The sequence below is a fragment of the Trachymyrmex septentrionalis genome, unplaced genomic scaffold (genome assembly GCF_001594115.1).
Source record: "Trachymyrmex septentrionalis isolate Tsep2-gDNA-1 unplaced genomic scaffold, Tsep1.0 scaffold122, whole genome shotgun sequence".
Taxonomy (NCBI): domain Eukaryota; kingdom Metazoa; phylum Arthropoda; class Insecta; order Hymenoptera; family Formicidae; genus Trachymyrmex; species Trachymyrmex septentrionalis.
In genome coordinates, this window is record NW_017304352.1 from 63,682 (window position 1) to 86,531 (window position 22,850).

Below are 22,850 nucleotides of genomic sequence, written 5' to 3' on the forward strand. Positions count from 1 at the left end.
TTATACACCAGCAAAGTCATTGATTTAGTTGTCAAAAGTAGTTACTGCCATGCATGTACATTTTGGAAAAATAGAATAAATACCGAAGAATATTATGAATGGTATAATGAACACGAATAAGAGTACCAGAACAATTACGAAGGCTCCGCGGAAAAGATGGAAGTTTCCTCGGTTACTGAAATGTTTTTGAAATCTGAAGAAAAGTATGGCGCGAAATACGGTAATTACATAGGAAACGGAGACTCGAAAACATTTAAAACAATTTTAGATGTAAATTCGGAATATGGTGACGACTTTCAAGTAGTGAAAAGTATCGACTACGTCGAAAAAAGAATGGGCATTCAGCTTCGAAATGTCAAAAAAGCTAATAAACTTGGCGGAAAAGGCAAATTGACCGAGAAGCTCATTAAACAACTCACTTCTTATTATGGTTTGGCTATAAAAAGAAATGTAAATAGTGTTGAGAATATGAAAAAAGCCATAATGGCTACTTATTATCATATGTGCTCCACAAATGAAAATCCAAGACACGAGAACTGCCCGCCGGGAGCCGACAGCAGGTGCAAGCGGCAAAAAAGTCAAGTCATCAGTGGAAATTTTGAACATCCTGCCCCATTGCATTCTGATGTTCAAAAACATATCCTGCCAATATACGAAGATCTATCCAAGGAAGACTTACTTCAAAGATGCTTGAGTGGCCACACGCAGAATGCGAATGAAAGTTTTAACTTAACTGTATGGCTCCTCGCTCCAAAGCATCTACATTGTGGGTTAAAAATTATTGAGATTGCAGCGTACTTGGCTGCTGGAGTGTTCAACAAAGGTCATTCGTTCATTCTCGCATCATGTGTATACTGGATATCATAATAGGCAGGCAAAGTAAATCGTACGCTGACGATAACCGGCGAGTAGTTCGACAGAAGCGTCGTAGCTTGCTGGAGATAAAAGAAGCTCGTAAAGCTCGTTGAGAGCAACTTTTAATGAAAAACGAGCTTTACGAGAAAGCTGAAGGACTATTGTATGGTTCTGGGATCGCAGACTAATCAGTAAGTCAATGAAATCATATATTTTTATCTTTCAAAACTTTGAACGCGTTTTTTTCAAAACGTCATTTTTAAAATTGGTGTACAAGATAGCTAAAAAATTACTTAACCGATTCTCTTCAAAATGAACATACTAAATTATATAATTACCTTCTATGTGAACCTAAATGTTTGTGAAAATTATTTTAAAAAAATATTTTTTTATTGCAAAATTTAATGAAAATTTTGTGAAAAATTCAAATTTTTTTTAAACGCATCATTTTTTCAATTTTCATTTTTTTTCACTTTTTTTAGGTTTACATAGAGCATGTATACATCTTATTAAATTAAAAAAATTTTTTTGTCTGTTTTAGATCAATACAATAAGAGCTACATGTCCCACCGATTGGCAACTCACATCGCCACCTCTGTTATTTGCGGCGCTGCAGTTTCAGTATTTTTTAATATTTTATAATAAAAAAAATATATTTATGTACTCAAAAGATAGACAAAGAGGCATAAAAAATTTGAAACAATTAGCCAAATACTTTCTATTTAAAAAATTCTGGAAAATTATCATTTTTTTAGTCTCTTAAAGGTATTTCCCCCCTTAAACCCTTGATGGAAATTAGGCCAGTGTAATCTGTGTACATACGTTGTTGGAAAACCCAGTGGAAGCTTTCCAACAATAGACATATGCTGGATTCACATTGGATCGAACGTGCGTTGTACAACGCTCTACAACCAATCAGAAAATAGGATTTCGCTTCGTATTATCGATATAAAATAAAATTTTGCTTTCTGATTAGTTGCAGAATATCGTACGACGCACGTCGGATTCAGTGTGAACCAGCAATAGATGACAGGGGTTGCGTTCAGGGAGTGCGCTATTAACGCTACTTATGTCATACTATCCTTGTTTTACGTTTAATGGACGATGAAGATAGAATGACACAAATAGCGCTGATAGCGTCTCCCTGAGTCCAGCCCGGTAAGTATGGTCAACGCGATGTTGTAAACGCTTTAAAGCGTTTTTTAATTGGTTAGTTTGTAAAATTCTTTCTTCTAATTGGTTCATCAAAAGCATTTGAAGCAAGACTTTGACCACAGCCATAGTGGCACGATGAATCGTTGCATCCTTGTTATTCGACAATGTTAAACAGAGATGAGGTGATCAGCGTGTTGCACAGTGTCGTTTGTTGGAAAACTTCCAGCAGTGACGCGAATTTCAATATGTTTGCAGCACAGTTACTAGCATGAAGAGAGCATAGACAGACACACAACGCATCCGCAAGTATACACGGATATGGACTTATCATAGTGTATATACCTTCTTAGGCCGGAATCAGACTATGCATTGAAGATTGAGATTAAAGATTAAAGATTGAAATTTCACCAATGAGGACAAAGAAGTTTTGGCTTCTTTTGTTTTGATTGGTTAAACTTTAATCTTTCAATCTTTAATCTCATTCTTCAATGTCTAGTCTGATTCCGATCTTATGCCTTCTTTATGCTATTAACCGTGCTTCATGCTATTAACCGGGTTGCAATTCGCATCACTGGCTCCCAAATCAGCTCTCTAGACCGAGTATTGGCTGCGTTCTGCAGAGAAAACTAATTAGTTAGCGCTTAGTGATTCTTCAATATAATTGGTTCCTATACTCAGATTCAGTGAAGAACTAAAGACAAGAACAAATTGTCTACTTTTCAGATCGTTACTTAAAAATCGATCTCATGGAGATTTCATGAAGTTACACAAATATAAATAAAAATATAAAATCTCAAAATTTTTTATAAAATTTACGGAGTTCCACGAAGTGAACTAAAAATTGTATACAAATGCGAATTACATCACTCGAAAGAGTGATCTAATTGATAAGTGAAAGAGCGAATCTTTATCTTTTTATTTTTTTACGAAGCCCCGTACGATTTTTTTTCATCGAGTTTTTGAACGTTAAAACAAAAATGCTTTTGCAAGAATTCTTTTGCTTCAACGTTGAATAACTCGATGAAAAAAAATCGTACGGAGCTTCGTAAAAAAGTAAATTACAGGTAAAGATACGCTCTTTCAAAGTAAGCTCTCTTTCAATGTAATTCGCATTTGTATACAATTTTTATTCCACTCCGTGGAGCTTCGCAAATTTCATAAAAAATTTTGAAATCTGATATATCTTCATTTATGTTTACGTAATTTCATGAAATCTCCATGAGACCGTTTTTTTAAGTAACGATCCAAAAAGTAGAAGTTTCTACCTGTAAAATACTTTTTTAAACATCCCTATACAATTTTTTATGAAGTTATTGTATCTTGAAATTTGCCTATTTTTGCAGAGTGAACAGGTGTTGCGTTAATTTTGTTGCTCAGTGTATTTAAGACCGTCTTAAGTACAGTCTTAAAGTCTGAGTACAAGAATTGTCGTAACACTTAGGCCTGTTCTATAATCAGTCGTATATCGATGTCGGCTGTCGCTAGTCGTTTGTCATATGTGTATATCACGCGCGCGCACATGAATACGATTTGCTATTCTACAATTGAGTCGTTTATCGAGAAGTCGAAAGATCGGAACAAATGTAGAGAATAGATATTGAAACGTTGAATATATATTCAAGTTTATTATTAATTTGGACGCAAATTATAAAAATAAGGTTACTTTTAAAGAAATGTAAAAAGATAAAATAAATATATTAAAGTACAAAAGGATATTTGTCCCCATACATCTAAGAGCGAAGTAGTTTATAAGATTTCGTGTAATAATTGTGATGCGTCGTACGTTGGATAGACGGGTAGACAATTGAAAACCAGAATTACATCATAATCATATTAGACATAACACTTCCATCCGTTCTGTTATAACGGAGCACAGGCTGCAGTATGATTATGATTTTCAATGGGACATTGTTAAAATTTTGGATCAAGAGCCTTGCTATAGGAAACGCTTAATTTCTGAGATGCTCAATATTAAAAAGCAGAAAAATAGTTTAAATTTACAAACTGACACTGAAGGTCTTTACAAGGCATATATATCTATTGTAAATAAAGTTTGACTTTTCGATTGACAGTCCGTCTCTTCTCTCAGTCCGTGTTGATCCGTATCAGCGAGCTTACATTATAATCGATACACAATGTCCATCTTACACATTTGCGTTGTACTAAACTTTATATATTCTATAGGTTTTCATACTTATATGGACACACTTATTTGAATAATTTACACATGATTTTTGGTGAGTTTTAATTACTTGTTAAAATTCCGGTATGTTAATTTGGTTGTGTTTATTTTTTCAAAAGAAGCCTTTTTATCTTTTTTATCAACTAGAACTTTTTCCAAGAGATATGAAACACATTTGACTGTTCGGCCGTATGTGAATAATATCGAGTTCTACATCAAGGCTCACCTGAGCTGTGATTATAGTAAATATGCAAATATTTTCGATAAAATTTTGTATAGCGATTTTTATGATAAGTTAATGTCTGAAGAGAGCTCAATTCGATAGCCGAAACTTGAAATTTACTTGAATTTAAACTGAGTTTTTTATTATATTTTTTCAATTTTACTTTTCTTTATTTGTAATTTATTCTTTTTAATTGTGTGACAATTTAATAAATGTGTTTGCCCTCTTATTTTGCCCTTTATTTATTGTTATTTATTTTGTATGAGACAGAATTTTGATGCTTATCACGCATTATTTATATACTTTTAAATGAATAATCATGAAATATTTTTCAAACTTACAAGGATTTCAGTAACACAATTTGATTATTTACATGATTTATTAAAATCAAAATTACGGAAAAAAAAGTCATAGAAAACCTTTACCAACAGAGATACGTCTTGTAGCCACATTGAGATTAGTTTATTTATTATCCTCTATATTGTTAATACAATTTACTTATATTTTATTTGTTTTCAAAGATATTAAATTTATCACAAATTTAAATTTATTTTTAGCTTTCTTGCTCATGGAGCATAGCGTGGCAACTAGTGCATTATTTTTTTGGATTGGAAAATTGATTTTATATAGCATTATTCCCGAGATGACAGATTGCTCGACAGATTGCTTGCTCGATGTCATTTGCTGACATTTTAATGACATCGAGCAAGCAATCTGTCAATATTAAATGCAGCGTTACAAGTGCTTATCATTTAATCTGGAAATTAAATGTATACTGATACTCGGACTCGTAACAAATTTTACATAACCACATGTAATTGTAGAATAATGCGACTCCACTTGCTTGACAACAATACTACGTATTGATTTAATTAGTTTTATAATATCAAAAAAGATCAAAACGATGATAGAAACATATACTATTCAAGTTATTAAACTTAAATAAATTTATATACACGAATTCACCCAGTGTCAGCTCTTATAGGCATTTCTTAAGTTTGATACAAAAGAATTAAATTACAAAATATTTTTATATTACATAATAATATTTTTTTCATAAAACATATTGAAAACAACATTTTTAATTTAGATGAAAGAACAAAAAATTTAATTAGGAAAGATACAATACCGGTCCTTAATCGCATAAAATATAGCTCTCCGAATAGCCTAGTAGATTCTAAAATCAAACAAGGATTGAAGGAACTTAATGTGTTTTTGAAAAATAATCCAGGCCTTTTAATTACTAAAGCGGACAATGGCAACACCACTGTAATTATGACTTTTCAAAACTACTTGGAAAAAATGCATGACATATTACTTGACAAGGACACTTACAGATTGATAGGCAAGGACCCTACTAAAAAATTGACGACAGAAATACGAACGTTGTTAACACGTTGGAAAACGAAGGGGTTTGAGGATCAGTCTGTATATAAAAAATTGTATATTTCTGATGGTGATCTACCGAGATCCTATGGGCTTCCTAAAATTCATAAAAAGGGCATTCCGCTTAGAATTATCGTAAGCTACATTAATAGTCCCTTTTACAATTTAACAGGATTCTTGAAAGATATAATTAAAAAAAGTTTGAACTACGAAAAAAACCTTGGATACATAAAAAATAGTTACGAATTAGTTAAAAAAATAAACGGTCTACCCTTGCCGGAGGATTATCCAATTGTTTCTCTTGACATCTCGTCGATGTATTCCAATATTCCCATCGAATTAGCCTTGGGGAGTGTTTTAAAAAGATGGAATGCGATAGAGAAGAATACTTCTATCCCTTTTCAGGAATTTAAAAGAGCCATTTCCGTTATTTTAAATTCCATATTTTTTAAGTTTAATGAAGAATTTTACGAACAAATTTTTGGGTTGCCGATGGGATCACCTCTATCACCAATTTTGGCAGACTTGGTAATACAAGACTTGGAATACAACATTTTTAATACACTTACCATTCACATACCTGTGTATTATTGGTATGTGGATGATATCTTATTAGCAGCGCCTTCTAATCAAATCACCAACATCTTAAATTCCTTCAATGCTTACCACGAACGCATAAAATTTACGGTAGATTATGGCGAGGAATTTGGTATTAATTTTTTGGATGTAAAACTTTTGTACGACAAGGGCAGGATTATATTTGATTTGTATACAAAGCCTACTAACTCGGGAAGATACCTAAATTTTTTCTCTAATCACCATACATAAAAGGGGAGTGGTGATTACGTTATTTGACAAAATTATGTTCCTATTCCATCCTAGATTCCATCATAATAATATCGAATCCTTAATCAACACCCTCCTCCGCAACGGGTATCCTCTACAATTTGTATTTAAGACCATAAAAAATAGAATAAAAACTCTTTCCAGAAAACAGAATTTTAATACTACAATTGAACAGAACATTAACTCTAACGGTAACTCTTCGGTAATGAAAAAATATTCCACGATTCCTTATTTAAATAATACTTCAGAGAAATTCAACATAGCACTTAAAAAATTTCAATTTGAATTTGTATATAAACCGATGAATAATTTAAATAGATTTATAAAAACTGGAAAAGATAAAATAAAAAAAGATGAAACTTCCAGGGTCGTATATCGGATCAATTGTAAAGATTGTGATTATTCGTATGTGGGACAGACAAAAAGAAAACTAAAAACGCGAATAAAAGAATACATAAATGATATTAAGAAAAAAACTGTCAATTCCCTCTCGGTTATCTCGAGTCATAGAATTGAAACTGATCACGAGATTGATTGGCCGAATACAAAAATATTAGATTCTGAACGCTCACATTACAAAAGAATGATCTCTGAAATGATTCATATAAAAACACAAAAAAATGGATTGAATAAACAGAGTGATACTGAGAAGTTTCCAGACCTTTACCTCCCTCTCCTTGAAAAAGAATTTTAGTCCCACTCTAAAATTCTTCCACTTCCCTTTCCTTCTTCTTAACTTCCTCCTTCTCCTTTTTGTTCCCACTATAAATAGACCTACAATTTCGAGCTTGAGGCATTGTGAAAGTACAGATCAAATTATTAATAAAAAAATATATCACAGTGTTGGACGAGTTCCGCGCCATGAGATACCCGTAAGTTTGTCAAATTTATTCTTAAGTTTAAGAAAGGTCTCTAAATATCTTTCTTTAAACAAATTTAGTAGATTAATGACTTTACATACAAAAAATAAGATATAATTACTTAAAAAATTGAATTTGTGTTATAATAGAAATTGGTACTTGTGTTTCTCTTCGCGTGCGGCTTGTTTTGCATTTTATACATATACAAGTATAAAGATAATAAGTACGAAAAACTTGCAAATATAGGAGTCTTCTATCCATAGAATTTCGACGACTATTATCGCAGACAAACGAAAACGATTGCGTATAATTCGGATAAAGAAATAAAAAATGCATACATCGAATGTTACAATCATCCTTCAAATTTTGTATTTGATTGATCGAAATGTAATTTTTAATCACGTATATTGAGTCGGACTAATTTGTAAAAATAGGAAATATTAAAATTATACTATCTGTCAATTTGTTATTGGTAAAAATATGTTCTTTGTTTAAACTTAACGAATTTGTGTACTGAAAAGGGTCAAATCTTTACCGAAACGTCTACATGTTAAAATAAAATAATAATATTGAACTTATTGACATCTTGAGCTGTGGCTGTATGCTTTTTATTTTGTAACCTTTGTTAAATAATAATAATTTTACAAATAAAAAATTACCTGATATATTTATATCATAACAGTTTCTCAAATTTGTGGATATTTTTTGCCACAGATCTTTTTTTGCTAACATTTTTAAAATCCACTTTACGTTTATCATACAAGCAATGATTTTTGCGAACAAAATCAATAATTATTTCATCTACATTCAGTGCAATTCCATAATATAATATAAATATATCCATATATTCGTATAAAAATATCTGTTTATCCATACACAAACGTGTCCGAAGGTTATGTTTTATCTAGTCGTAGTCGGAAAAGATAGGATTGACCATCTTTTATTCCGACAACGACAGCCGACTTGCGGCAACTTCAATCAACAGCCAATCCAGTGCGCTGTCAATGTTCAATATCCATTCTTTACATTTGTTCCGACCTTCCAACTTTGATCAACAATCAACTCAATTGTAGAATAGCAAGTCGTATTCATGTGCGACATACAACATACGACAAACGACTAGCGACATCGACATACGACTAATTGTAAAACGGCTTTAGATCTGATTTACAATCAGTCGGGAGACGTTGTCGTATGTTATGTGCATGCGCATAACCTTCATTTTTTGTGTTGGCTATCAATGTCGGCTGCTGGCTGTCGTTTGGATTGGTCAGATCCCATTTTTTACGACTAACGACATCCGACAAGCATCAGCCGACTTGATTGTATACGAAGTCTTAGAGAAACTAAATAACGCACAAATTTTAGCACATGACGTACGATTACGTTTCTTGAAGACACGGCAATAAGTTGTACGTCATACGTAAAAGCTTGTGCGCTACTTACGTCTACAATTTAAGTCTAAGTAACTGTTACGACAATTCTTATGCTCAGACCTTTAATCCCTGCTTAAAAAAATCGATAGAACCCGATTGAGTACAATAGAGATTTAAGGTCTATCTGTATTATATGTCTACATTATATTTTACGGTTTCGTATAAATCATATAAAAATTATGGTCTAATGAAATGATTAATATGACTTTTACTAATAGATACGATTAGTAAACGTATCATAGTATTTATCCTGAAAATACAAAAACAATATAGAAGCGGTATATACTGATCTATAAGAATTTCCTGATAGACTTGAATCTATCTGAAGTAATATGAAAATTCAGATATTATATTGTTCTGATTTTTCTGATATCCGTGTCAACGCATGTATATGGTTCGCGTATATGTGGTTCTATATAATATTTCTGAAAGTTTATACTACTCTATCGGAACATATATGAGACTTCCGATCAGACGTATTGTTTTCAATGCGCCTATTCCAAGAACCGAACTTCGCATAATGATCCTATACGAATATTCCGAAAAGTTATACCGCTTTATCGAAACAAATATGAGACTTTCGATCAGACATATTGTTTTCAATGCGCATATTCCGACAATCGAATCTTGCGTATATTGGCTCTCACATACAGAACGCGATAACGCTTGCCACGCGGCGGAAGTTGTCGCACTAACCAATAATACTATGTTTTGTAAGTCGGCTTCACCTTGCAAAACTTCCAGAAGTGATGTAATAATACTTCCGCCGCGCGGCAAAAGTTGGATTAAATTCAACTTTAGTCGCGTGGTGGGAATTATATGTCTATTACTTTCGAGCAAACGAGACGTTGATTGGCTATCGCGCCAACTTTCACCGCGCGGTAAATATATGGCTCTATACGGAAATTTCAAAGTCTCTATCGCTTTGTCGAAACAAATATGAGAGTTCCAATGAGACGTATCGTTTCCACTGCGTACATTCCGAGAACCAAATCTCACGTATATGATGGAATTTTCGAAAATTGCGCTCTTTTGGATGTCAATATTATAATAAAAAATATGATAGAATCATGTACCCAGTGAGAAATGACAATGAAATCGATGTCGAATTGACATTGATTCGACCTTGATTTGATGATTTCGACGTTGAATCGACGTTGATGCATTGTCGATTCCATTATCATTTCTCACTAGGTACGCCCCATACATCATGATGTTTTCAGAATTCGTAAAATAATAAAAAAAAATTTAGAAATATTTCAAAAATATTTCAACTAAAAAGCGAAACATTTCATAAAAGCTACGAAATATTTGCAATATTTCTGAGACAGCTCCGGAATAGCAAAATGTCTGCGATTTTTGCACGTGAAACCTTGTTGAAAGGTTGTTAAAATATTACAGAAAGAATCTGCAATTTTTTTGAAATATAAAAATATATGGAAATAGCTGAAACTTTTTCGAAATATTACTGACCGTAACCCTCTCAATCTGAAGTACTTAAATAAATTTATTAAGAGTCTTGTGATTTATTTACAGACTACAAAACTTATATACTCGTATTGGAATAAACTTAAATTATTTCTCAAAAATAGTATTTAAATTTATTATATTCAAAAAATGATATTTGATTCCTATTTCCTTCAATATGAATTGGTTGATTCTTTTTGCCGTCCATGGTATTCTGAGTATCCTTCTCTAGTATAATATGTCATCTCAAAAGCGTCGATTTTGAAGAGGTTGACTATCTTAATTGTCCAGTATTCTGAAACATATATAAAGATAGAAAACACGAGATTTATTATCAGGCGTTTCTTTGTTTCAACATGCATGTTGTGGCATGTTTGCCAAATTTTTGTTAGCTGTATTATAGCTGATTTTTCCATTACTGATCTTCGTGTAATTTTCTCTGTGTTTCCCCTCTTATTTGTCAACAATATCCCTAAGTAGATGAATTCTCCACTAAAAGTAAAATGTTTGAAAGTAGCTAAACAATTACAAAATATAAATAGTAAAGAGTATACAGTCACAGCAATAGATGTTAAACAAGTCATATATTTAAAATTCCAAATAAATAAATAGACGTTTCGATCAAGATTTGACCATTATCAGTGCACAACAAGATGACAAAAATGAAAATCTTACAAACTAAAACGCTAGTTGGACGATGTTACAATAATGTTAAATTAAAATTACAAAGAGAATTATTAAGCAAAAGGTACCTACAATTACAGCCACAATGATCGCAATTTAAATGTTAAAATAATTTCTTCTTGCTTATGATATGAAATAACAACACGAATAGAAGTCAGGAGAGTTAAGAAATGTTACAATCTTCTGATATAATAATCTGTTACAATTTCTATTTTTCTTAAGAAGCGATGAGAAGCTTCGTGTAAAGATACGGAATTTCCAAGTTCTATTAAAAAACAAAAAATATTTCCTTTATTTTCAACATTATCAATACTACACATATAACAGTTCGCGCAAATTAATTTGAAATTGTGATGAATCAAAACTTACCACACGTATCTTATGGCACAAAACTCACAAGTACGAACCGGAATATGTAAAAAACTTTTAATATGATATTAAAATTTACTTCTGACAATAATGAAAAACCGTCACAAGCCGGCGTCTATTTATAATAATACTATATTAGATTCTTTCAATTCTTACCACGAACGTATTAATTTTACTGTCGATTATGGTGATAATAGGGGTATAAATTTTTTGGATGTCAAACTTTTGATCGAGGATGGGAGAATTATTTTTGACAATTACAAAAAGCCTACAAATTCTGGAAGATACCTAACTTTTTTTCTAATCATCCTGTACAACATAAAAGGGGGGGTGTATATATATTAATTGGATTGTTAGACAGAATTTTATTCCCATCCTAAATTCCATGAAATCCATATCATTTCTCTAATTAAAACTCTCCAACAGAACGGATGTCCATTAAAATTTTTAATTACAACGATTAATAATAGGATAAAAACTCTGTCTTTAAAAAAGAATTTTGAGTTGATTAAAGAATAATGTCATTTCTAATTCGGATTCTTCTAATATTAATAAAAAATTTTTTACTGTTCCTTATTTAAAAAAAAATTCTGAGAAATTCAAATTCTGTATAAGTAAATTTGATTTTGATTTGATATATAAACCAATAGTACGTAGGCTGCTGGAAAAGTTTCTGCAAAAAAACATGTAAAATTTCACAAAATCGTTTTCGAGGTGTATGTACGAATATGTATATGTACGAGTTACACACACACACACGCACGCACGCACGCACGCACGCACGCACGCACACAAATGTTGCGTTAATTTTGTTGCTCAGTGTATACGTATATATTAAAAATAATTTATTTTTTAACATAATTTTTTCCCTTTTTTTTGTACATTTAATATCCATTAATGTCATTAAATCCAGGAAATTTGATTTGATATTAATTTGTTTTCGAATTAAAAAAATTCGATTTAATTCGATTTGACATAAAAATTTAAAATACAATTTTATTTATTTTCAAACACATATTATCAAAGTTTTGATTTGATTCGATTCGTCCTCACAAATACTTGATTCGATCATCACAGACTTATTTATTTGTATATATTTTAAGTATATCAAAAGTTAAACATGAATAAATTTTTAACTATTGTTATATGGATGTATAATGAACTAATAATAATGATAATAATAAATAATTAAATAAACAAAATTAAAAGTATTTACAAAAAAATAAAGATTAAAACGTTACTTTTGATATAATTTTTCAGCATAAACGTACAAATAATCACTTAACCTAACATCTTATGGATATTTGAGATAGAATATAATCAATTAAAGGAGTCAACATGCAAAAATATGTTTGAATTTGTTTACAAGCAGTGTTATATTCATCTCATGTTACTTCCACCCTTAGTGTCTTTTATAAATTAAAGAAACATATTTCGACTTTTTGGAACGGTTACTGCTCTTTTCTCCAATGTGTAATCTACAGGTTTAAAAAAAAGATTATTTCTTTCCTGGTAGAAATAAATCGCTAAAATCATTAAAAATCGCTGAAATCTGTGTCAATTAACCCATTTCAGTATAATTCATATTGAAATAGGTCAATTGACATAGATTTCAACGATTTTAGCAATTTATTTCCATCAGAGTTCTGTTATCTTTTATAGAAAATTATAGTACGCAATTTTTTTTGTGTGTATTTTCTAATTATTTATCAATCAAATTGTCATGACCGAAGGCGTGAAATAACTTAGAAAAAGATAGACGATTAGACCAATTTAGAACAATAATTTATTTGTATATAATTATCTTATTAGAGGTTATATATGTCTAATGGACAAATTACTTGTACATACAGTAGGATTTTCGAAACAATAATTTACTTCACAGAACTATTATTTATTATTATATGTCTAATGGACAGGTTATTGCATCTGCTCTTAAATATCGATAATCTTATCGCTTATGCATCATTAATATAAATTGATGGAATATTTATAATATATATTTTCTGTTATTTGTGTAATATTTACAAATTTTTTTCGCGAAGATAGAGATTATTATCTTATCGAGTTCAGCACCCATTATAACAAATCAATTGTAATTAATAGTTAATCAATCGTTTCACATATATGGAACACAATTACAAATTAACAAAACAATACCACAAAATGTTAAAAATTAACGTTTAATATTAATATCCATTATATATATAATATATAACATATTATATATAAATATTATATATTTATTATATATTATATTAAGATAATTTAATATCTTTTTTATAACTTCAATTTTCAAAACTTTTCTACAAAATTTCTAAGAATATATTGTAAATGAAAAGAATTTATATATCAAGACAAACTGAAATGTTTTGCGTTTATGAAGAGATTAAAAATCGATTTTGTGCATCAATATCTGGCATCCTAATAAACCTCAACTTATAATAATATAATTTCAATGTAATCATTTCATATACAGATTTAACAATATAACTGTTATGTATGTAATATGTACTATATTTATATTGTTGAAGGTGTAAAATAACATTAATATTATATTTTTGCTGATATTTATTGGGATGTGGCACGCATTGAATTTTTTTCTTTCAGTTTTCAAAATTGAGATAGTAACATATATATAATATAAATTTAACAAATTTAGTACTAATATATACATATATATAGTGTACATACATACATTTAAGGCCCGATTGCATTAACATGTTGCTTTGACTTTAAGCAAGGACTTAAAACTCTGTCCTTACCTATCTCTCTCGGGTTTAAAAAGAAAGAGAGTTTTAAATCTCAATTAAAATCAAAGTAATGTTAGTGCAATTGAGTCTAAGATGTACATCATGATTGCTTTAACTTTGGCAGTTGGTCGAGCTTCGCTAGAGCAGCCAAACATATCTCTCTCTCTTTCTCTCTACCATTCATCGAAGTATTCAGAAAAAGAAAAACAATAACAGCTTACATTGTATTTCTACAATCATAATCATAAGCATAAAGCTTACTCTAAACAATGTAAGATAAATTCCAATTATTCACTCATCGAATTTAACACAATAAATCTATGTTTCTTGAAAATGTGGACATTCGGCGTCTAAACACGAAAATGATATAAAGATCTAAGAAAAAATGTTAAAAAAGCAACTTTATATCGTGTAACAAATTATATCGAAGTTTTATTACCGATATGTAAGAAACCAACCATTTGGAATAATTATAAGAACGGCAATTTTCTTCGATAATATTCTTAATTAATACTGTATCGAACTTCATCAGACCTATTCGCAAGTCGATATTTATGAGACTTCGTTGTAAAGAATATCCGTTTTTTAAAGCCTCGTCTACAATAGTCGTATAAGAATTTCGCAGAAGTATATGAGTTCTTTTTTCTGATTGTACGATTGCGACGCAGTTGCAAGAACTTATATTGTATAGAATTGAGTCAACTTCAATTTTTTGCAACTGTGATAAGCGTATCGCATAAACTCAGCCAATTATAGCTAGTTTGGCGGCAGAAGTTTGTCAACGATCATTGACAATTTCCGTATGTTGCTAGTTGGTTTTTTATGTATTTTCTTGTTGTATTGTACATACTCATCTAGCGACATTTTCATGACATGCGATAAATTTTCCTGCGGCATTACTACTCACAATATACAACATAGCCTGCGCGTTTATTGTAAATGAGACTTAAAATAATGCAAACTTGAATAAGCAATTATTAATAATCAATTAATCCTAAAATAGAACGAAACGTAATGCTGACTGAAGAAAGTCATGATTCCATCCTGCCGGATGTCGCCTCGTTGTTTACTTCTGTCTTCAGTTTCTGTTCATTTCGTTCAGCCTCTTCGTGATACCCCATCTGATCATCCACGTTCACTTCCTCCTCCTCCTCCTCCTCCTCTTGCTCCTTTTCTTTACCGCCTTGCACTACTTCCTCCTTCACCGTTACATCGTCTTCGATTCGCTTCTTTGACTCGCGAGTTTTCGTCTCATGAGCGCTCTCGACTGACGAAGAGTGGATCTCTTCTCCCGGTCGGTGAAAGGTCAGTACGTGGTGGTCCAGTTCCGCGCTGAAGAAGAATTTGAGTGTGCACTTGGAGCAATCATACGGTCTCGCGTCTAGTCCGTGTTCTTGCAGCATATGATTCTGCAAATAGATACATTGTTTAGTGCATGAATAAAAAGACAAAATAATAAATTCCTGATGTGCTATATTTGAATAACTCATTGGCAAAAGTTGTTATCTAGTTGAAATTTTTGTTGTTGAGGGCGAAAAAAAATTTATTATAATTTTTCTCATTTAAATCTTTTCTCATTTAAATAAGAATTTTATTAATTATGCAGTATAGAGGACTACCCTGCAATGATCTTGACCTTGACGTATATTGTCAAGGTCATGACCCCCAGTGACAAATTTTAGCCATGGCTCATTGTTCCTTAGAAAGTTATTAACAAAAAGAGTTCATCAATAAAACCTAATTTTTAGACACGACTACGCTCCGATAAACAAATTTCCTGCTTTAATAACGCAAAATATTTTCTTATATAATTGCTTATATAATTTTTTTTATATAATTTTGCCTCATCGATTTGGACACTAATTCCTTCTTCACTAATTAGACTTTGGTTGTTTGTTAACCATTTATTCATGAGCTGACAAGCTAGATTGTTGTATTTGAATATTTATTAAAGTAGAGAATTTTTAAATAAAGTATACAAGTTTTCTGTTTTAAAAATACAAATATTTTACTTTATAAACACAAATTTACTGCTTTACAAACAATTGATATTGTTCTCTATTTAGGTAGTTTTATCAAGTTATTAAATTATATTAATTACCTCTTTGTAAAAGTTAGTCAAGTAAATTGCTGTATGATGATATATTTACTTCTTTTTCTAGAAATGTCTGCTTTACAAACACAAATTCATTGCTTTAAAACTACATTTCTTTATGAACTTTTTTTGTTTAACAAGTTTTTAACGAAGGACAGTTAAAATTTGTTCAAGGTCATTCGGAGTGATGATCTTGACAACATATCAATGTCAAAATCATTGGACCGGAGAGAGGGTAGTCCCTTACACTGCATAATTATCAGAACTTTTTTTGAAAATTAAGAAAATTTTATTGTTTTATTTGACAAAACATCAGGGAATGGAAAGTTACTTTTTTTAAAAGTATCAAGTTACAGTTACTCGTTACCGAGTAGAAGAAGTAACCAGTTACCGATTTTTAGAAGTAACTCATTACAGTTGCCGTTATTTGAAAAAGTAACTTTTCGATATTTTTCCGTTACTTTTTTAAAATCGACGACCACCAATCACAGCAGAGTATCTAGAAGCTTTCTAATTTCAAGCGCTATGAAGTGGCTAATCAAATGCCATGTCCAATCGTGTGCCAAATAATGATAAAGTAATTGTAAAATTTGTTATCATGAACAAAAAAAAATGTAACTAAGTTACCGTTACAGTTACCAAAAAAAAGTAATGCAGTTACCAGTAAAGTTACCCAAAAAATAATTTGTAAGTGTAACTTCGTTACAAGTAACGAATTATTTCCATTCCCTGCAAAACATATAATACGTCATGAGAAATACAATTCCTATTTATTAAAATAGAATGATTTTTACTAAATATGTCTGATGAATAATAACTGCACAATAGGAATTTAATTTCGTTTGTAATAAGATCTACTTTTCTTCTTTTATAAGATTTATAACTGTTTCAGCAAATTTTTAAATGTTTTATTTGTATTCAAGGAGCTAAATATAGAAGTTGCAATATCTAATTTAACAAATTTTTAGATATAACTGCAGTTGTTATGCTATTCATTTCCTATAATAAACGAGAATCAATTAAAATTGATTAAAATTTTATGAATCTGTATACGTATTTTAAATAATAAAAACTTTTTTGGATTCAATTGGATTTAAATGGATTCAACTATATTCAATTAGATTGAGAAACTGAATTTTCTATATAGAATTTTGAATTGAGAAATATTTACGAGGCACAGAAAAACTGATATTATTTTTAGATTAAAATAAAAATGTACTTCATCTAATTCGTATAAATAAATAGAAATGCATTTGAAAAAGATTCATTTTAACGTTTGCGAATGTGTATTTCTGAAAATCTGAATCCATTTCAATCCATTTCAATTCAGTTCAATCCATTCTCGTTTACTGGGTTATAAATTCAATTTATGAGAGAAAAGAGTGCTGATTAAACAAAAGCATGACAAGAACAAAGATGTATAATTTTGCCATAATATATTATACAATGAGCTACATCGTCTATAGCTAAGATCAATAAGAAATGATTTTAAATTTGCACAAAATGCGATTGTAAGTCAAATTTTCATTCAAAGAATAGTGAATTAATTCATTTTAATGAAAAGTGTCAGGTTTGCACATGTTTTTAAAGTTGTTTATACAACCGTTTTCTTCTCTAAGAGCTCACGGTCATAAACGTGAGTGAATAATTATTATTTTACATTTGAGACATATCAGTATAGATGATTAAATTACCTGAAGACCGATAGGAGTTGTGAAGAGCGACTGACAGATATAACAGCTAAGAGCGGCACAACCGGCGAAAGTATGCTCTATTAAGTGAATTTGTAGCTGCATAGGACTGGCGGCCTCGAATAAGCACAAGTGACAACGTAAAGCCTCCAAGGAAGCTTTTCCGGATGCCTCCAAGTGTTTTTTCCTCACGTGTTGCTGAATCTTGGCTTCAGTTGAAAATGACACCTAAGAATTTTAGTATTTTACCTTTAAAACTATGTTCACATTCTTGAAGATATAATTTTAAGAATAATATAGAGTACACAATAAGATTGGAAATAAGACTGTTTATGTTAGATACGTTACTTTAAATACAAAGCGCCACTACGGTCTGAATGTTAAGATGTTGAACTATTATATATATTCATTTAAATGAATTAATTTCAGAAATTATAATTGCGTGCCGATATGGTTGTCGGACTTTCAATCTGAAATATTAATAATCCCCCCAAATTTCCCAAATTTTATCTTAAAAAACTGTAATAAACTTATTGCGAAAAATATTGCCTCGGCCAGGAGTCGAACCCTCGAATCTCTTGCATTTTGTGCGAGCGTTCTAAGCCTTTAGAGTACCGAGATCTTAGTAATATTCGCAATAATCGAGTATAAAATATTGAGTAAAACTTTCTGTTTACACAGTCAATTTCAAATGATCTCTGAGTGATCTTGACCTTGATCTTGATTCTCAAGGAAATCAAGATCATTGACTTCTTCCGTCACATGTTGTTAATTAAAAAGATTTTAACAAAATTTTTATGAATGATACGCACTTTTTAAAAAGAAAGTACGTATTTCAGCAGTAGTTTCGAGGTGAGTCTCGTTTTACCTTGTATGTTTCACTTTGTCTCTAGATAGGGAAAGGGTAAACCTCACTTCGTGTAAAAAGTCGGACACAAATTCTTTACTTTAAAATATTTCTCCAAGAAATTGAGTTTCTACAGATTTTTTTGAAATTTGAATATTTTGTTTAAAATAATTTTATCTATATATGATAAAATTTCAAAGACCCTAGCGGTGCTGAAATGGAAATATTCATCTTCAAAATTTCAGCTTTTAACATGTAAACTCCTATATCAAGTCTTGCTAAAGTAACGTTTTAATACTTTGCGACGAAAATCTTCTACAGATTTAAAAAAAAAAATATGTATATAATGTAGAAATATTATAGGAATCTTATAAAAAAAAAATGGAAAGGCCTAGCGGTGCCGTTTTTGTATTAGAATAGTTTAAATTTGTAATTTGATGAATTTCTCCTTCTTGCATACCGAGTGGCGAGACAGGGATATGCTGTTACCATATTTCAACTATCTTCAGTGTAGATCAGTGTTCGTGCACACAGATATGACATTTATGGGTGTGTGTGTACGTTCGCCTCAAAAGTTTCTTTCTTCAAGAAACACGCGCGGAGAGACATATTCGTACGTTGTACGAGATTAATTTTCTAGCGCAATTGTAACTGAAGAAATACTTTAAAACACAAATGTTCTAGAAATACAAAAATTATATAACAAAAATAATATTTGTTTTTAAAGCAGAGAATTTTTATCGGAGCAAAGTCGTGTCGAACGTCTTTAGACAGGGAAGAGGGCGGAGAGGGGGAAATGGAATGGATCTCGTTTTGCGTATAAAAGTCATACGCATCTCTAGGCAGGTATAAAGAGAAATGAGATAAACATTGCTTAATAATTGATGAGGTCTTCATAGTTATAAGTTAAACAAAGGAAATCTTGGAACAACATTCGCTCTGCTAAATCAAACGAAGAACTGTTATAATGCTTGACTATGGCAATTTGCTTTCCAACGTTATTATTCTGAGAATCCTAATATGTATGTATATCGAATCATGTAAAACATCATGTGAAACAAGACTCATATCTATGTTAAAATCGTATGTTAAAAAATTGTGTTCATAAAAATTGTTTTGTTAATAACTTTTTAATGAGTAATGAGCGATAGAAAAAGGATAACTTTGAGAGTCAAGATGAAGATCAAGGTCATTTGAAAGTTATTTAAGGCTGTATAAAAGAAAAGTAATACCCGATATCATCTCTAAAAAATCAAAAAAAGAAAAATAAATTAAAATTATAAAATTAAAAAATAAAGTAAAATTATAATGAAAATCTTAATTTTAATTATAACTGGTAATTTACTATTAATTTGTATTAAAATGATAACAAGTCTAAGATATTGACTAGTATAACAGTCCGTTCTTATACTAAGACTATCTTAAGTAATTTTAAAATATCATAAATCATTCATAATAGAAGATCGAAGTATAAATATCAGTTGACATTACACGTTTTTAATTACATCGTTTTAATTAATTAATAATAAAGTAATAATACACTTTTTATTTTTTGACGTTTCTTTATTATCGTTAACAAAGTGAAAATTGAATTTTTTTATTGGCATGTCTCAAATTTTATATTATATCATCTAACTCTTGTTAAAATTACGTAAAATATTCTATACTAACTTGACACTGTATGCAGGTGTAGGTATTCGAGCCACCGCCGATAATTTTTTCATGTTCGGCGATCCTGTGCTTCTCTGCCTCTTCAAAGTCTTCAAACTTCACTCCGCAATCTTCGCACCTTTTCTTATTCATGTTCCCTTCGTTTCTGGATCGGTCCTCTACTTTTAGTCCTCTCTCGTGCTCCCACTTATCTTTAGTTTCATCCCACTGATTGTCCTTGCTCGCGAGCCAAGTCGTCTCATATTTAGCCCTATGCTCGTAGGTCGTCGAGTTCAGAATAGGCAGTCCCTGAGAGTGTCGTATGTAACACGGTTTACAGACTCTGAGCAGCTGTCCGCTTGTACTGGCAGGATTGGGTGGTAGATTAACAAAGTCCTCGGCTGCAAAGTCACGCAAGCAGAGGCAGCATCCTTGAGTTTGACCTTTGTCACCACCAGGACTAGTCGGGCTGGAACCGGTACTGCGCAAACTTGAGGACGTTCGTAGATGATGCCGCGCGTGCAGACGACATTCCAAATCGCTTATCAAGGTCTGTCGACATACAACGCATGGTGCGGGCAGATGAGGCAACGTACTGTCCAGTCGTTGTTGCGGATCCACATTATCCAGGCTGTGTCTTTGCACGTGGTCCAAAAACTGACTTTCCGACGTGAGACAACCACGACACACCACGCACGTATCGCTCAGCTGGATTTTGCAATGCTTCTGGAGCTTGTGCTCGGCCAGATTCGCGCTGGATGGGCATACTTCGTCGCAGATATTGCATTTGTGACGTCCACTGGACTCATTAGATGCGTGTTGAATCCTCGTGTGAGATTCCAACTCGTTTCGCGAGCGACAAACTTCGCCACAATAGCCACACGTCATGCTCAAGGAGGATAGAGCCTTATTGGATAACTTGGGGGGCGTGTGAGCTAGTTTCTTATGTGCCTGCAGCTCGGCCTCGTTCGCGAATTCACCGCGTTCGCAGAGCTCGCATTGCTGACCAGAAGTACCATAATTTGAACGTTTATTGTTATTGTCGCGCTGATTCAAGGAGTTGTTGTTACTTGAAGCTGGTGAACGGCCTCTCTTCAGAGATTTTGTCTAGAATTTAGGAAGAAAATCATTTTGCGAACAATCTTATAAGTACTTTTTAATTATACGTATAATATCTTTGTATTATAGAAGGAAAGAATTCCTTTTTAATGTTCAAGGTGTACAAAAAGTTTCCGGATCCCTTAAACCACCTTAAAAAATAAGCATTTCTGAGAAAAATGTTTCATACAAAAGTGGTAGGTTTAAAATGATTTATTCTCTCTCTACTGACCTCATCAATTTAACCTTTGATGGCACCAGGTCAGGTCAAGATCAAATAAATTTTTTTTTAATGTAACATGTCCTATTTTTTATTTTAGAATCTAATAACTGGTGATAGCTTTTTAAAACACTATAATAAAGCCTTCTTTTAATGAGTATTTTTTGAGTTATGAAACTTGAAAGTTACAGTACCGCCGGCATCAGCATTATTTAACAAAAAAGGACTCAACTATCCCTCTCAGATTTTAATGAGCTTTTAGTATATTCTCTTAGTTATTCTCCAGACAAAAATAAGCGTGTATAGACACGTATGCTTTTTATACGTGTCTATACACCCTTTTAGACGGTGAAATATCCTTTAGAAAAAGTGCGTATGGGCACATATAAAAAAGTACATGTTGCTTATTTTTGTCTGGAAAATAACTAAAAGCTCATTAAAATCGGAGGGAAACAGTTGGGTTCCTTTCTTTGTAAGATGTATCGCATGGAATTGTCTGGTCGGATTTATAAATCGTGTATATGTGCACGTCTCCTTTCTCTTTTTCTTTTCCTCTCTCCCACATAGTTATCTTTAATTGTAAAATATTTGTTTAAAATATCAATACTAATTGAGCAGTAGCGTATATCCCTTTTAATGATACGAGGATGGGATGAGGTTTTACTATGGTGGAAGGGATAACATGGTGTGCAATTGGACAGTGTCTCTCTCTAAATCTCTGCTCTCTCTGTCTATGAACTGTTCAAAATTCGGTTTTATTTTAAAGCTGTTTTAAATATAAGATGTTAATACAGTCCTTTCACTTACGACAGATTAAGACAATCTTAAATGTAAGAATCGATACACACTATGAATACCGTCCTGTTTCGCATCGTGAAATTGGTACTGTGAAATCTTTTCTTGTACAGGAAAAATTTTACAGTACCAAAAGGAAGGAGAGAGGAAGAGATACGACTTATAAATTCAATTGGGCAACCTTAGATAATGCTAATACCAGCGGTATTGTAACTTTCAAGTCTTATAACTCAAAAAG

The 22,850-nt window shown here is 31.6% G+C and overlaps 1 protein-coding gene across 1 annotated transcript in view; it reads right to left on the reverse strand.

Annotated features, from left to right (window-relative positions):
- Nucleotides 1–14,834: 14,834 nt before the first annotated feature.
- Nucleotides 14,835–22,850, reverse strand: part of LOC108755151 (zinc finger protein 423 homolog) — a 58,878-nt gene continuing 50,862 nt past the window's right edge. The window contains exons 4-6 of the mRNA XM_018497997.1: nucleotides 20,521–21,606; nucleotides 18,006–18,230; nucleotides 14,835–15,625 (exon numbers count right to left, since the gene is read on the reverse strand). Coding sequence (XP_018353499.1) covers nucleotides 15,248–15,625; nucleotides 18,006–18,230; nucleotides 20,521–21,606 — 1,689 coding nt within the window. The 3' untranslated portion in view covers nucleotides 14,835–15,247. The remainder of the gene's footprint in view (nucleotides 15,626–18,005; nucleotides 18,231–20,520; nucleotides 21,607–22,850) is intronic.